The sequence below is a fragment of the Canis lupus genome, chromosome 26 (assembly GCF_003254725.2).
Source record: "Canis lupus dingo isolate Sandy chromosome 26, ASM325472v2, whole genome shotgun sequence".
Taxonomy (NCBI): domain Eukaryota; kingdom Metazoa; phylum Chordata; class Mammalia; order Carnivora; family Canidae; genus Canis; species Canis lupus.
Genome location: NC_064268.1, coordinates 13,754,710 through 13,770,271, shown reverse-complemented (window position 1 = coordinate 13,770,271; position 15,562 = coordinate 13,754,710). Strand labels below are relative to the sequence as shown.

Here is a 15,562-nt window from a genome sequence, read left to right as displayed (position 1 = left end):
AGACATAGGGAACAGTTACATATAACTGTGAATATACCAAATGCCACTGAATTGTAGACTTTACACTGATTACTGGTTAATTTCATAGTATGTGAATAGGACTTGGATTAGAAAAAAAACACAAAAAACAACAGCCCTTGCCTTGTAAAATGTCAGAAGGAAATGAATGTCTGGCCCGTTCAGAGCGAGCGCCGACTCCACATGAGCTGCTCCTCTTGCTAGGTGGTCACTATGGGGTTTGCAACCTTTGGCATGTGATTTAACCCAGTTTCTGCTCCGTGACAAGAGAAACCAACATCTACCATCCCAGGATTAAGGCTGAATGAGACAATGTCTTCTGTAGACTATAAAGTCCACGAGTATGGGGATTTTTGTCTACTTTGTTCACTGATATATCCTCAGTGCCTAGAACAGTGCCTGACACACAGTTGGCACTTAGGCAATATTTCTTGAATGAATATCATGGCTTAACACGCTGCCTAGCTCCTAGGAACTGCTCAGTAATGCTTGGCTGTATTTATCATTATTAGTTTGACTTCTAGGTTTCTTTGAGGCTCCCTCTATGGTCCTTCCTAGCACAGAGGAGTAACTGCTTTGCTTTGTGGATTTCTGCGTCTTCATGACAGAGTTGTTTGGACAGCTACCAAATACAAGAGGTTTAAGCTGAGCTGGAAAAGGAATTTAACTCTTGCTGCTGGTATAAGAGGAGGTGGTGAGATTTAGTGTAGCTGGCTAGGCTATCACTCATTCACTCACCTATCCATCTACCCACCTGTCCATCTGTCTGTCCATACGTCCAGCCATCCATCCATACATCTATCCATCCATCCACCCACCCACCAACCTTCCTCTCCAGTCATCAAATTCATCCATCTACCTATATATCTAATGCATACATGTACCTCTATATACATATAATAAATGCTTCTGAGTGCATATGAGATGCCAGCAACCCACTGACAAACAAGCTAGATGCATTCATTTCTGCTGTCACAGAGGTGACAAGCAGAGAAGGCAGACAATTAAGCAAGCAATTATAGTCAGGGTAGGGAGTGCTAGAACAGGAGTATAGGGTGCTCTGGGAGTCCTCGTCAGGGGCACCATCCCTAGCCTAAAGGGGCAGGGAAGGTTTCTATGAGGCTGTGATCCAAGGAGTGGGAGTTAATTATGACACAAAGCAGGGGAAGGGTCTTTGAGGCAGAAGGATCAGCAGGTGCAGTGGGTAGGAGACTGGATGCCACACAACCCACTCTGGAAACTGTACAAGCTAGTTATGCAGTGTCTCGGTGCCTTGGGCTTCTCATCCAGAAAACTGGATAAGGAGAACATTTATCACGTGTTGGTACTAGTCGGTGTGTGTAGAGACACGAGAGAAGTAGAATTGGGCTGAAGCACAGAGAACAGGGTGAGAGGCTGGGGGAGGGAAAAGGCAAGTGTAGGGAGAATGCAGGTGGACAGGTAGGTGGGAACAGTGGCCGAGGGCTGCAAAGCCTTGCCTGCCTCCTGTCCAGCAATGATTAACCCGCCCCTTCCTCCATCCCATATCCAGAAAGTCTTTTTATCTTTGCAGCATCTCAGGCAGGGTTTTGTTAATATCTCAATTCTTCACAGGATGAAATGTGTTCAGGGGCGTGAAGTGACTCACCAGAGGCCTCGTGGCTAGAATGTGGCAGGGTTAGGAGGGGCCAGGAGCTCTGGCATGTGGCTGGTTCAGGGCCTGGCAGGGACCCTCCTGCAGTGGCCAGCCTTGGGAGTTGGAAGATGTGGGTTCTTACTCTGATTCTATCACTGAGTGGCTGGGTGTCTTGTACCTCGTTCAGCCTCAGGATAGTCAGTGAAGAAATGGCCAAGGACACCTGCTCCCTAGAACCTGCAAATGTGACCTTATCTGGAAAAGGGGTCTTTTAAGAAATCATTAAGACTCTTGGCATGAGGGCGCCTGGGTGGCTCGGTTGGTTGAGTGTCAGCCTTTGGCTTAGAGGTCATGATCCCAGGTCCTGAGATAGAGCCCAGGCTCTATGTCAGGCTCCCTGCAAAGCTGGGGGTGGGGAGGGGTGTCGGGTCTGCTTCTCCCCCTGCCCATGTGCTCTCTCTCGCTCTCTCTCTCTCATTCTTACTCTGTCTCTCAAATAAGTAAGTAAAAATCTTAAAAAAACAAACAAACAAAAAAAACTCTTGGCATGAGAAGAATATCTTGGATTACTCAGGACCCTAAATGCAATCACTTATATCCTTAAAAGAGACAGGGACACTTCATGCACAGAGAAAGCCACATGGCCAAAGAGGCAGAGACTGGAATGGAAGCCACAAGCTACACCAGCAGCCACCAGAAGCTGGAAGAGGCAAGGAATGGATCCTCCCAAAACATCTAGAGGGAGTGCTGCCCTCCAACACCTTGATTTCGGCCTAGTGATATGGACTTTGGACTTCTAGCCTCTGGAACTATGAGAAAACAAATTTCTGTTGTTTTAACGAACCAGATACAGGGGGATTTGTCTCAGGATCATGAGTTTTTCATCTAGAAAGAGGTGATAATAAATTCTCTCTTACAGGGCTGATGAGAGCCTGAAGTAAAGATATGGGAAAGAATCTAGCAAGAATCAGACTGTATTAGGTGTTGAGTAACCATACCTGCCTGCTTTCCTTATCCTTCTCCCACATCCACTTTGAAGTAGAGCTTGGGCTGTGAAGCTGTGAGGCTCTGGGTAGGAAGCCCAGCAATAGCATGAAGCGGTAACAGTTCTGTGACTCTGAGAAGCCACCTACCCCCTCACCGCCCATCTCCTACCCATCCATGAGAGTGATGGTACCCACCTAAAAGGAAGGGGCCACATAAGGAATCACACAAGAAATACTCTTAGCAAAGTTCAGGTACACAGTTGGTGCTTAATAATTCCAAGCTATTATTATTCCAGACAGTTGATGCTCAGTGAGCATCATCACGTGGCTAGGTTTATGTCTCTTGCCCTCAGTGGACACTGAAAAGATTTCCATCTTATTTCTATCTCGAGATAGTCCACTGGAAGGCACAGGGTAAGGACTGAGTAAACTCCACTTTCTTCACCATGTCGCTCACCCACCTGTTTACTGAGACCTACCCTGCCTGATGCTGCACTCAGTCTTGCAGACAAAACAGACTTTCAGTTTATGGGAAGGAGGACATGGGCCTAATAATCATATGAACAGGTAATCCCAAAGTGTCACAGTGCTAAGAAGGAGAAGGTTTGGGGGATCTGAGTGGAGGCCCCAGAGATGAGCATCTGGGGCCACCCCCTGACAAAGCAGCCCAGACTGGGGAGGGACTAAAGCCAGTGTAGATGCAACAGTGGCCCCTACTCTTAAAAGTGTATAATTTGGGCAGACCAGGTGGCTCAGCGGTTTAGCGCCGCCTTCAGCCCAGGGAGTGATCTTGGAGACCCAGGATTGAGTCCCACGTCGGGCTCCCTGCGTGCTTCTCCCTCGGCCTATGTCTCTGCCTCTCTCTCTCTCTCTCTCTCTCTCTGTCGCTCATGAATAAATAAAATATTTTTTAAAAAGTGTATAATTTGATAAGCTCATTACATGCACACACCTGTGAAACCATCACCGCAGTCAAGACAGTGACTATATCTATTACCCCTTGGTAATCCCTCCCTCTGATCCCTTTGGGCAACACTCTAGCTCAGTTACATTTTCTGAAGTTTATATAAATAGGATTATAAGGTATACTCTTCTTGGTTACAGTTTCTTGTACTTAGCACCATTGTTAACTATTTTTTTTTTTTTATTTGTTTATGATAGTTACAGAGAGAGAGAGAGAGGCAGAGACACAGGCAGAGGGAGAAGCAGGCTCCATGCACCGGGAGCCCGATGTGGGATTCGATCCCGGGTCTCCAGGATCACGCCCTGGGCCAAAGGCAGGCGCCAAACCGCTGCGCCACCCAGGGATCCCCCATTGTTAACTATTTTAAGATTCATTTATTGTTTGTAACAACAGAGCTGACCCTTGAACAGTACACCATCAGGGGCACTGACCTTCGCGCAGTCAAAAATCTTCAGATGATTATGACTCCCTGAAAACTTTACTAACAGCCCACTGTTGACCAGAAGGCTTACTAGTAACAGAAAGTTGATGAATACATATCTTAGATGTTATATGTATTATACGCTGCACTCTTAACAATAAAGTAAGCTAGAGAAAAGAAAATGTTAAGGAAATCGCAAGGAAGAGAAAATACACGGACAGTCCTGTGCTGTGTTTATCAGAAAAAATTCTTGTACAAGTGGACCTGTGTGGTTCAAATCCATGTTGTTCAAGGGTCAGCTGTAGTTCATCCCTTTACATCGCTGAGCTGTATTTTGTTGCATGGAGATACCAAAATCTGTTTCTCTCCTCACCTATTAATGGAAATGTGGGTGCTTTCCAATTTGTGGCTATTATAAATAAAGCTATATGAACATTCACACAAAAATCTTTACATACACGCAAGCTATCACTCCTCTTGGGTGCATGCCTATGGGTGGGAGGGCTGGACTGTATGGCAGGTGTTTCCCTCATCTTTTAAAAACTGCCAAACTGGGGCTCTGGGATGGCTTAGGGGTTGAGCCCAGGTCATGGTCCTGGGGTCCTGGGATCAAGTCCCACATCAGGCTCCCCACAGGGATCCTGCTTCTCCCTCTGCCTATGTCTCTGCCTCTCTCTCTGTGTCTCTCATGAATAAATAAAATCTAAAAAAAAAAAAAAAAAAAAACCACACCCAAAAACCCCCGCCAAATTGGCTGCCAAAGAGGCTGTATCACTTCCATTCCCACTGGAAGCGTCTGAGTTCCAGTTCTCCCACAGCTCTGCCCACCTGTGGTATGTGGTGTGCTCGGACCTTTTCACGTTGGCCACCATCATTCACGTGTGTGTCATCTCATTGTGGTTTTCATTCCTAAAAACTAATGATGCTGAACATTTTTTCAGGTACATATTTGCTACCAGTAGATCTTCTTTGGTAAAGGGTGTTTAAATATTTTGCTTGCTTATTAATTGAAAAAGAGTTTAACACATCTGTTCTTGACAAAGGTGTGGGCAGGGTAGAGGGAAGGCAACCAGGAGTGAAGAAGCTTCCACAGGAAGGGAGCTGTTATCTCCCTAGAGATTCATTTACTGTTTGTAGAATAAATGGAAAGAGTGAGAAGGGCATAATTACTAGTTCTTGACAGGAAGCTGTCTGTGAGGGGGGACCTGTGTGTTCAGAGCGGTTTCCTAGGTCTGTGAAAGGGGATGGTAGTCAAAATAGTACATCCATGGGGCTGTGCAGATTTAATGAGCTTATGTGTATAAAGCACATAAATAAATAAATAAATAAATAAATAAATAAATAAATAAATAAAATCTTGAAAAAAAAAAAAAGCATTGTGAATCATTCACTGAGCATTTACTATGTGCTGAGCATGGGGCAGAGCAGTTCCAGTTTCCTACCAACAAAATTTCTTATGAGGTTAGCACTCAGGAGGAAGCTGCCATTCTTATCATCATCTGACAGATAAGGAAACTAAGACTCAGAGACATTTTGTCATCTGCCCAAAGTCACACAGCTAAGAGGGGGTATAGCTGTGACCTGAATGTAGATATGCCTAATGCTAAAGTCTGCGTGCCTGGCCATCAGGCCACACTGCTTCCCACTGTCAAGTCCCTGCCGCCTCCCTGGTACGTGGTCTGAGCTCAGGGGGTGAAGGGTAATGTTGATGATGGTCTTGGAGGGGCAGGTGGGGAGGCATCTCAGGACTTCCTGAGGTCTGTTTCCTTGTTGTCTTTCTGTCTATGCCATTTTAGACTCCCTGACGCTGCCTCTGAACAGCAAAGCTGTGGCTTTGTCTAAGGAAACCGCAATAGCCTAGGATTGTGGTTCAACTGGATAAACTACATGGTGGGAGAGTAAAGGTGAGATTGGGCGGGGGGACAAAATCGAACTCAGATCTCTCTATTGGTCTCTGCCCCCAGTTGCTGACAATGAGCTCCTAAATCCCTTGGAATTTCCTGGAGTATCCTTGGTTCTAATGAGATTCCTGGTGGGCTCCGGGATAGGGGTTGCTCACCAGAAAAACCAAGCCATGATTAGAAGCTTAGGACTTTCAGCCCTACCTCCCTTATTGCAGAGAGGGGGGATGGGCTGGAAATGCAGTTAGTGATTGATTGTGCCTATGTGATATGGCTTCCACAAAAATCCCAATAGTGTGGGGTTGAGGAACACATCCACATACCGGGAGGGTGATGTAACCCAACTCCATGGGGACAGGAGCTCCTGTGCCCAGGACCCTTCCAGACCTCACCTTATGTGCCTCTTCATCTAGCTATTTATCAGTATCCTTTATCATATGCTTTATTACACAACAAGTAGGTAAATAAAAGTGTTTCCTTGAGCTATTCTAGCAAATGACTGAACCCAAGGAGTTGGGGAAGCACAGGTGACAATCTCAGACTGGCAATCGGTACCTGAAGTGGAGTGGGTACATTTTTGTGGGACTGAGCCCTTCACGTTGTGGGATGGGATGCTGTCTCTAGGTAGATAATGGTGGAATTGAGTGGAATTGTAGGACACCCAGCTGGTGCCAGAGCATTGCTTGATGTGTGGTCAGAGTGCTGAATGTGTGAGTAAAGGAGGGACACAGTAGTGTTTTTCCTATTCATTTGGCCAATGGCTTTGGGCACTGAAGATGGACAGGCCAGTTCCAACCCGTTGTCCTTCCCGCCAATGCCTGGTATGAATTCTGAGTGTTCTGAAGATGAAAAGATGGCTGCCTTTACAGAATGGAAAGCAGGATGCTTCAAAAATTCTTTAGTGCATCTCCCTCGGTCTAGATTCCCTGCTTCAAGTCTCCTTGCAGAGGCAATGGCATTAACTAACCCCTAAAGATGCTGTCTTTTCCCAAGTCTGCTCCGTCCTCTGAATTACAGTAGTTACCTCCCAAGACCTCTCTGGGCCAATATCTGCCTGCGGGCCTTTCCAGTGGGCAAAGCACCATCACCTCTACCCTCCATCTTATGTCCACAGCAGACATCCCTCATCAATCATGGAATTGTTTCTTCTGAGCCTCAGGGACTTTCCCTCTATTTTTTTTTTTTTTAAGATTTTATTTATTTATTCATGAGAGACACAGAGAAAGAACCAGAGACATAGGCAGAGGGAGAAGCAGGCTCCCTGTGGAGAACCTGATGTAGGACTCAATCCTAGGGCCCTGGGATCACTCCCTGAGCCAAAGGCAGACGCTCAACCACTAAGCCACTCAGGTGTCCCAGGACCCTTCCCTTAAAAAAAAAAACAATGCTTCTAAAGTCACACAGAATTGAAACCTATGATAGCCATCCTTCCCTGGGAGAAGCAGGACCTAGGGCGTGGCGACATGCTTTTTCCCTCGCACAGATGAAATTTACAGGAAAATTGCAACAAGGGCCATTTTGAACAATGAAACTTAGAAGCACCCTTGCAGAAGAGAGGAAGGGGACAATACAGAACATGCTCAGGCTCAGGGAACTGTAAGAGGTGGGTGACAGGCCCTGTTTATTTGATATGCTGGCATCAGCTCTGCCTACACTTATTCTTCCCTCCTCCAGAGAGTGCCCCAAATCCTGTGCATGGTCAGTGGGACTGGGCTACTGGGTGGCCACAGCCAGTGCCTACCTTGGACTTGACAGCCAGGATGATCTTGGGCAGGGCCACTATGAGGCACTTGAGGGCGATGGTGACATACTTGAGCACAAAGTCAGCAATGCCCACAATCCACAGCAGGTCGAAGAAGTCCAGTGTCTCCAGGTTGGGCTTCAGGAATATGAGGCTGGTCGGGGGGGAGGGGAGTAAAGGGGAAGATGGTTCAGAGAGTCAGGATGCTCAATGAGGATCCCTGGCCATTGGCAGTTCCTCCTATTCACTCTGGGAGGCTTGTAAGTATTACCTGTAAAAAGAGTACTGAACTGGGAATCGGACATCCTTGTCCTGTTTTTGAATCTGCTACTAACTTGCTGTGTGATCTCAGGTGGGTATTTAGCCTCTGAGCCTCTGTTCCCCTGAGGGCTATGCAACAAGATTGGCCAGGAACATCATTAATTAAGGTGTCCTTCAATTTTAGAATCCACAACAGGCTTCAAAAGAGGAAGCAAAAGGAAGGTAGTCAGGCAGGCTAGCCAACACTATGTTCGGAGGAGGGGAATTGATGTGTAGGCACTGTGCTAAGCCCTCTATCTATTGTATCTCCTTGCCCTGCAAAGTGAACACCGCTTATTCCCACTTTATAAATGAAGCACTGAAGCTTGGAGAGGTGGAATAAGTTGCCTAAGGTCACATGGCATGATAAGTTTTTGGACATTCGTATCAGAGAGACCCAGAATTTGAATCCAGTTTTCTCCATTTATTGAACCTTGGGCAAATAATGTTACCTCTGTAAGCCTCAGTGTCCTCATCTGCAAAATGGGACTCATTCCCTCCTTCATAGTGTTATTGGTGGAAATCAATGGGATAATAGACACCTATGGACCCCGCCGTGCAGCAGTGACAGTAAGAGCAACTCTACGAGGTAGGCACTGTTACAAACCCATTTTGCAGATGAGGAAACAGAGGCACAGAAAGTTAAAGTAACATGCACAAGGTCCTACAAATACTAAAAGATAAAGGTGAATTCAGACCCAGGTATCCTGGCTGTGGTTAATGCTTTGGATCTTTTTCTATAGCCATACTCTATACTCGGAGCATGTAAACCTATTTTACTGATCTGTGACCAGGTACTGTGAACTTCACGCTCAGTTTTTGTACTTGCCCTGTTAAACATAGACAACAAGCCATTCTGCACCTGACATTGGTCCATGGACCATGCTTTGAGTAGCACTGCTCTCTACCACCTGAGAATGATGTTGTTCATAATAATAATAAAATAGCTAAGTTATCTTGGGTGTTCACATCATGCCGGTCTATTCTATACACTTTACATGTCTTAACTCATTTCATTTTCCCAAAGACTCTATGAGGCAGGTTCTGTGATTATTCCAATCTGAGCTGGAAAAATTAGAGTCCTAAGAGATACAGTCACCTGCCCATGGCTCTTGATGAGAATGGGAGCCAGGATAGGAACCAGCACCCACCTGTGCTGGTCCACTCATTTTTCCTCCTGCTTGATTCGAGGCTCTGAGTGAAGGCCACATCAAGTCCTCTCTGTGCCCCCATAAAGCAAGGAACAGTGCACACAGCCCAGCGTGGATGCTTTCTGAATGCTTCTGCTATATTCTGCTGGGCTGGCAGGAATTAGCACAAACTGGGCTCTCTTATTATAGCATCCTAGCAATGAACCAGTCTATTTCTCACTTTTATTTTTAAAAATATATTTCTATTTATAATAAAGATCCTCAAAGAGGAAGAGTGGAGCAAAATCAATAAAAACCAATCTATTTTGGCAACCACTCCTGATTCTTTCTGTGTCCTTTTCACGTTCTAGTCTTGTCTCAGGTGGACACCTCACCTCCGGGTTTGAACGGCCATCCACGTTATAGCCCAGGGACAGGCTGGCAGCCCTGGGCACTCTCTACCTCTGCTCCTGTCCTACCCTGGGACCTCGGGATGGTTGGCTGATTTCCATGCTCTGCTTCTCTATTACACTTCTGTGATGGCAATATAATGAGATCTGCCGTCCACTTTTATCTGCGACACCAGCTGGTATTAGATTCACCTGTCTGGGTTGTAGTCCACCGTCTTAAGGGTTTTTTCATGTTTTTGCTTTGGGAGGAGAGGCAGGGCCAGTATTTTTGCAGATTGATCGCTAAGTCCACTTTTTTTTTTTTTTTTAATTTATTTGAAAGAGAGAGCTCAAGCACATGTGGATGTGGGAGCAGGGGAAGGGCAGAGGGAAAAGAGAATCTTAAGCAGACTCCACACCCAGTGCAGAGCCTAATGTGGGACTTGATCCCAGGACCCTGAGATCACGATCTGAGCAGAAACCAAGAGTCAGGTGCTTAACAAACTGCACCATCTAGGTGTTTCTAAGTCCACTTATTTCTAATGTTTGCTATGAACTTTAATGGACTGATGTATTTTATTGTCAGTTTCACCCTTTGTTAGGCATCACTGCCAACAAGGACAGTAATTCACCATGAAATAATATCAATCATGATACGATTATGATATATCACTGTTTCAGTTTACCCAGTACTTTTCACGTATTCTAACATCTGGTCTTCCGAATAATTAGCCTGTCAGGCAGATAAAGCAAGAATAACCTGGTCCTGGTTTCACAAGTGAGGAAACTGGCATAAGGAGTTTCCATTATTTGCCGAATGGCACAAAGCTGCTAAGTGGAAGGATGCTGATCATCAGATTTCAAATGCTAGGGAGATTTAATCTCCTAGGAAGAAGTAGATTTAATCTCCTGTCAAGGACTGCCTACCAGGACGAAGACTCATTAGGAAAAGCTTCTTTAAGCCTCAGTTTCCCCACTTGCAAACGGGGCCAGTAATACTCTGCTGGGTCACTGGGAGGTAAAATAAGGTAATGGCTATGGATATTACTTACAAACACACTCTAGACCACTGACATTATTATGGAATGGGGCTGAGCTCTGTTACTTTTCTCCTAAGCTTCTCTTTCTCTCTCTCGCTCTCTCTCTGTTTCTCTCTCTGTGCTGCCAATTTGACTCAGCCCTGGTTCGATGGGGGCACAGAGGTCTAAGCCTGCGAATGTAATCATGCCCAGAGATTGGCATGAGCTGGAAATTCATCCAAGTTTCTGGGAAACTCTATCTCCTCCACCCTCCACCCACCAGGACCTTGATACTCTGGGCCAGACAGTAATGCAGTGTGGGATGTGTGTTGATGCCTTAGAACTAAGTCCCCAAATTGCTTTTATGGGGTGGTCCCAGAAAGTGGAGAAATGGCCCATTCCTCAAAGTCTATTTTTAAAAGAGACATACGTGATTTGAAAGCTTGGCTGGAGTTTCAGCCTACAGGCCCTCACTGGCCAATCCTCTCCCACCTACCCACCATGTAGTTACTAGAAAGTGTAAAATCACACATGTGGCTTACGGTATATTTCTACTAGAGAGCTCTGCTTTAGCATGCATGTATACAAGAGGGTGGAATTTAAAACTTACATGACACAGAGCCACTGCATTATTCTCAAGTGAAGGAGTTGTGTGTCCTAAGCCCCACAAAGCATCCCCCCACACACTTTTCCACTAGGGGCCAGACCCCTCTGCTCACCTGTTGTACAGCTGTTGAGAACTGAATGTATAGAGCACATATAGGGTGTTTCCTGCCAGAAAGGCCAAGATCCATAAGATGACCAGCACCGACCTCTTCTCCTGGAGGCAAAGCAAGAGATTTGTAGAGATGCTGCAATACCAAAGGTGCACACAACAAAACATTCCAGAACGTTCTCTGACAAGTGGAAACTTTTCCCTTTCTCAAAGGTTTGGAAGAAGCAGGGCTGATGGTGAAGGGAAGGGCACTGACATCTTCCCACCCTGCTAGAACCCAAGGGGTGGTCCCAGAGAAGGTGACAGAAATGTAGAGCCTCCTATGTGAAAAAAGCAAGAAGGCTCTGTGGTTAGCAGCACAGATTCTGGAACCAGATGACCTGGGTTCAGATCTTTGATCTGTAATCACAGGACTGGGCAGGTTACTGAAACTCTCTGCATTTCCTTCTCCTCATCTGTAAAACGGATACATATGAGACTCCATTATAGAGTTATAAGAATTGATATCCACTAAACGCTTAGAACAGTACATGCATGTAGTGAAGGTTAGTTCACATTCATTGTAAGGACCTGACACACACAGCAGGCAAGCAGCTCTTGCTCAAGGGCACATGTTTTGAGCCTCAGTATGTGAAGATGGGAGTTTTGTTAAAGATTAAATAAAATTTATAAATGTGAACTTCCAGTCTGGTATGGGCTCATGTTTTGAGCTCACTAAGTGGCAGGATCTATGATTCAGACTTTACAACCCAACAGTAGATTCAGATCTATAAGCTGGTGAATTCTGCTCTCGCTTTTTCCAGCCTGCACAGCAGGACTACTATCCCGGCCTGACCATTCAACACAGGGCCACAGTTATAGGGTTAAAATTCAAGCTTACACACATGGCCAACAAAGCTTTCCCCAAACTGTCCCTATTCTTTCTCCAGTCCCATTTCTGATTAGACCCCAGGAAGACAAGCTGGAAAACCTTCTTGGTTTCCTGTTTCCCAGCAGCTTCTCAGCCTGAGAGCCATCCCAGGGAATTTCTAGAGGAGGCACGGGGCAGGGTATGCTCCTGCCCATGTGCTCTGGGAGATACACACAGACCCCTGGCTGCTGATTCCCCAAAGCTCATCTTTTCCTGGATCAGGGCAGCTGCATTGCTGGAATAAGATGAGGTCATAACTTTCTCAGTGGAACCTTCTCTGTGGTTTGGTAAATGCTCCACTGTCTCCAGACACAGCTCAGTGCCCCATGCATGGTTATAGAGCACATTTCCATAGAGGAGACAAAATAAATGCATCTCCATCCACCCATTATTCCAGGAGTGGTGAAGGTTAATGACCCTAGAAACCACCTCCATCCAACCAACTGCTCTTATCAATGTGAATAATCTGCAAGGCAGCCCTTATTATGCCAATAAATAATGGATTCCAGTTTAATCCCCCTGTAAATCCAAATCAAAGGTGGAATACAAAGAGAGTATTAGCAATGCCCTGAAAAGCCAAACTCTGAAGGACAAAGGGGAGAGTTCTCCAGTAATAAGTTGATATTTCACAGAAAATAGGCAACACCAGCTGTGTCTTCAGAGGGTTCAAGGATGCCTACCTAGAACGTCTATTCATGGATATTGGAATCCTCTGACCCCTAAAATTTAAGCCACGGCACCATTTGGAATGTTACTGCATATGAGAGCCAGCCCCAAAAGTGTCCCACTCTGGTGTTGATCAACCTACTGTTCTAATAGCAGCAGAAGGGAGTTTGCATTTAGAAGATAAGACCAAGGGTCAAGAAGAACCTCTGGCTCCATGCCTAGCTCTGGACCTCAATGTGCTCATATGTCAAATGGAGACTGAGCTGCCCTCTGTGCCTTATAGAGGCCCAGATGCTTTTAAGAAAGCACCAGAGAATGACAGAGAGAAGATGGGTCAGAGAGGATGGTGGCTATTAGGGGATCACATGCACGGTAGAAGGCATAAGCTTGTTAAAAGTAGCTCAATTAAATGTCTCCTATATGCCAGGTCCTATGCTAAACATCTCCTAAGCACTACATCATTTGGCCCCCTTTATGCATGTATAAGATTGGTATGAATGGTTCATTTTCCAGGGTGGCACCAGAGACTGAGATCCCCAAGGTAACCTATCCTAGGGACTGCACGCAGGTGGCTGGAGGAGATGGGATTTCAATCTGGGGGGAGCACAGCCCATAGGCCTAAGGCCTGAGTTCACAGCCGGACACTGCCACTTTCACAGACTATGTGATCTCATACACAAGACACTTGGTGTCTCTGAGCCACTATCTCCTCATTGGGAAAATGAGGTAAGAATGACTCTGCCTCCCTCCTGGGATGCTGGGACAAATCTGCAAGATGAACTATGCTGCCTGCCCAGCTTTTTGTGTGTGGCACGGTTAGTGCTGAGTAGGGATTAGATGGGAATTCAGGATGATGGTGGTGAGGCTGGATGGTGAAGCTAGTGAACCAGCAGCGCCAGTGGGATGGACTCAACTGCGAGAACAGCCAGACTGATAAGGGTGCTATGGGCATGTCAGGGAGACACTGCTGTTCGGAGGGTGTGGGGTAAGGATGTGGGGATCTGCCCGGAGGTGGCAGGCAGAAAAGTGGCCTCCCAGAGATGTCCCAATCCTACTCCCCCATAACCTCCAGATATGTTAGGGGAAGTTCGACTGCTGATCAGCTAACCTTAAGATGAGGAGATGCCTGGATTTTCTAGCTGGGCCTGATGTAGTCACAAGAGTCCCTAAAAGTGGAACTGGAGACAGAGGGGAGAGGCCCAGGGACAGGTGGGCACAGAGGTGCAAAACTGTGGGCACAAAGGAGAAGGAGAAGAAGGCCATGAGCTACAGAATGTGGGTGACTTCTAGACCCTGGGAAAGGCAAGGCAAGGGCAACTCCTCTGAACCCTGCAGAAAGAACAGTCGTGTTGACACCTGATCATCACCTGGAGAGACTCCCTTCAGACTTCTGATCCACAGAACTATAAGGGAGTAAGTCTGTGTTGCTTTAAGCCACTGAGCTTGGAGTCACATGTTACAGCAGCCTAGGAACCCGGTTGGCCAGGTGACTCACCTTCAGAGAGACCTGTTCTCGCAGCGTGGAGTTGGCATAGGCAAAGGTGCTGGCCATCCCGATGCACACGGCAATGCCTGCAGGACAGAAGAGGTCCTGGCTGCCCACTCAGACTCATCAGGCCTGGCCCCGGCTTACCAGGGAGCAGGGATTACCAGGGATTAAAAAGTCACTACCCTCTATTCTTTCACGTCAGCCATGCAGCAGCAGAAATTTCAGTAGGACACAAGACAACCCCCACTGGACAGAGGACAAAACAGGCTCAGAGAAGGCGAGTGACTCGCCCCAGGTCACACAGCTGGTTGACCAGGATCGCAACCCACGTCTGACTCAAAATTGCATATTCTTGAGCACTGTGCACCATGAAGGCCTCTACAAACTTACCTGGTGCTTGGGATAGAGGGCCCCTAACCTGGCAGGTGAAGCCCCCCACCCCCCCTCCAGCTGCCACACCTGTGACCCCCTTGGACTCACCGAGCTTGTGCTGGAAGCACACTTTGGCCAGGAGAATCAGGATGAAGGGCAGGCCTTTCTGGAGCCAGCAGACCACGGCCTTCAGCTCGGACAGGGCAGGGGCGGGCGTCCCCGGCTGCTCGTCACCCCCCTCATCCGAGTGGGCACGATGGTCCCCGCCCACATGCTGCAACAGCGAGCTCCCACGGTGGCCGCTGTGGTGGAAGTGGTGGTGGGGCTGGCGGTGGTGATAGGTGCCCCCCTCGCCCCGGCCCCCGCCCTCCTCCCTGGACGCAGGCATCTGGATGAACACGTCCCCGCCTCCAGCCGACGCCCCCAGCACCAGGCTGGACGGGAATGGGGTGGCAGGCAGGCTGCCTGCTGGGAGGCCAGGGAGGCCGGAGAAGAGCGCAGGTGGGGAGGCCGACTCTGCCTTCAGACTCTCAAAGACACCGCCTTCATCCACGCTCGCCTCGGAGCTGAGTGCTTGGCTGCGATTTCTGGGCCAGGAGGGAAAAGAGAGCCCCACCAAGTCAGGTGGAGGGAAAGACAGCACCCCAGTGGAGAATGGGGGGGCACAAATAAAGGTATCAATATTATTGCAGGCTGAATTGTGTCCCTGCTCCCTATTCCCATCTTGAGGCCCTAACTCTCAGACATCAGAATAGTGACTGTATTTAAAGATAGGGTCTTTGTAGGGGTGATTAAGTTAAAATGAGGTCATTAGGGTGGGTCCTCATTCAATATAACTAGTGTCTTTATAAGAGGAGATCAGGACACAGACATACACAGAGGGAAGACCATGTGAGGATCTGGGGGATAAAAGGAGGCCATCCACA

General features: G+C 47.2%; 1 protein-coding gene across 11 annotated transcripts in view; it reads right to left on the bottom strand.

The window, feature by feature from the left end:
- The window catches only part of RNFT2 (ring finger protein, transmembrane 2), a 98,869-nt gene that overhangs the window by 76,321 nt on the left and 6,986 nt on the right, over window positions 1-15,562 (bottom strand). For 10 of the 11 annotated variants that reach the window (XR_007406281.1, XM_049102098.1, XM_049102094.1 and 7 more), the window contains 4 exons: window positions 14,745-15,223; window positions 14,271-14,347; window positions 11,204-11,304; window positions 7,647-7,800 (listed from right to left, as the gene is read on the bottom strand). Coding sequence is in view for 10 of the 11 variants with exons in the window: in XM_049102098.1 (XP_048958055.1) it covers window positions 7,647-7,800; window positions 11,204-11,304; window positions 14,271-14,347; window positions 14,745-15,223 (811 nt within the window). In the remaining variant the exon portion in view is untranslated. The remainder of the gene's footprint in view (window positions 1-7,646; window positions 7,801-11,203; window positions 11,305-14,270; window positions 14,348-14,744; window positions 15,224-15,562) is intronic. The other variant, XM_049102097.1, reaches the window with a different exon arrangement.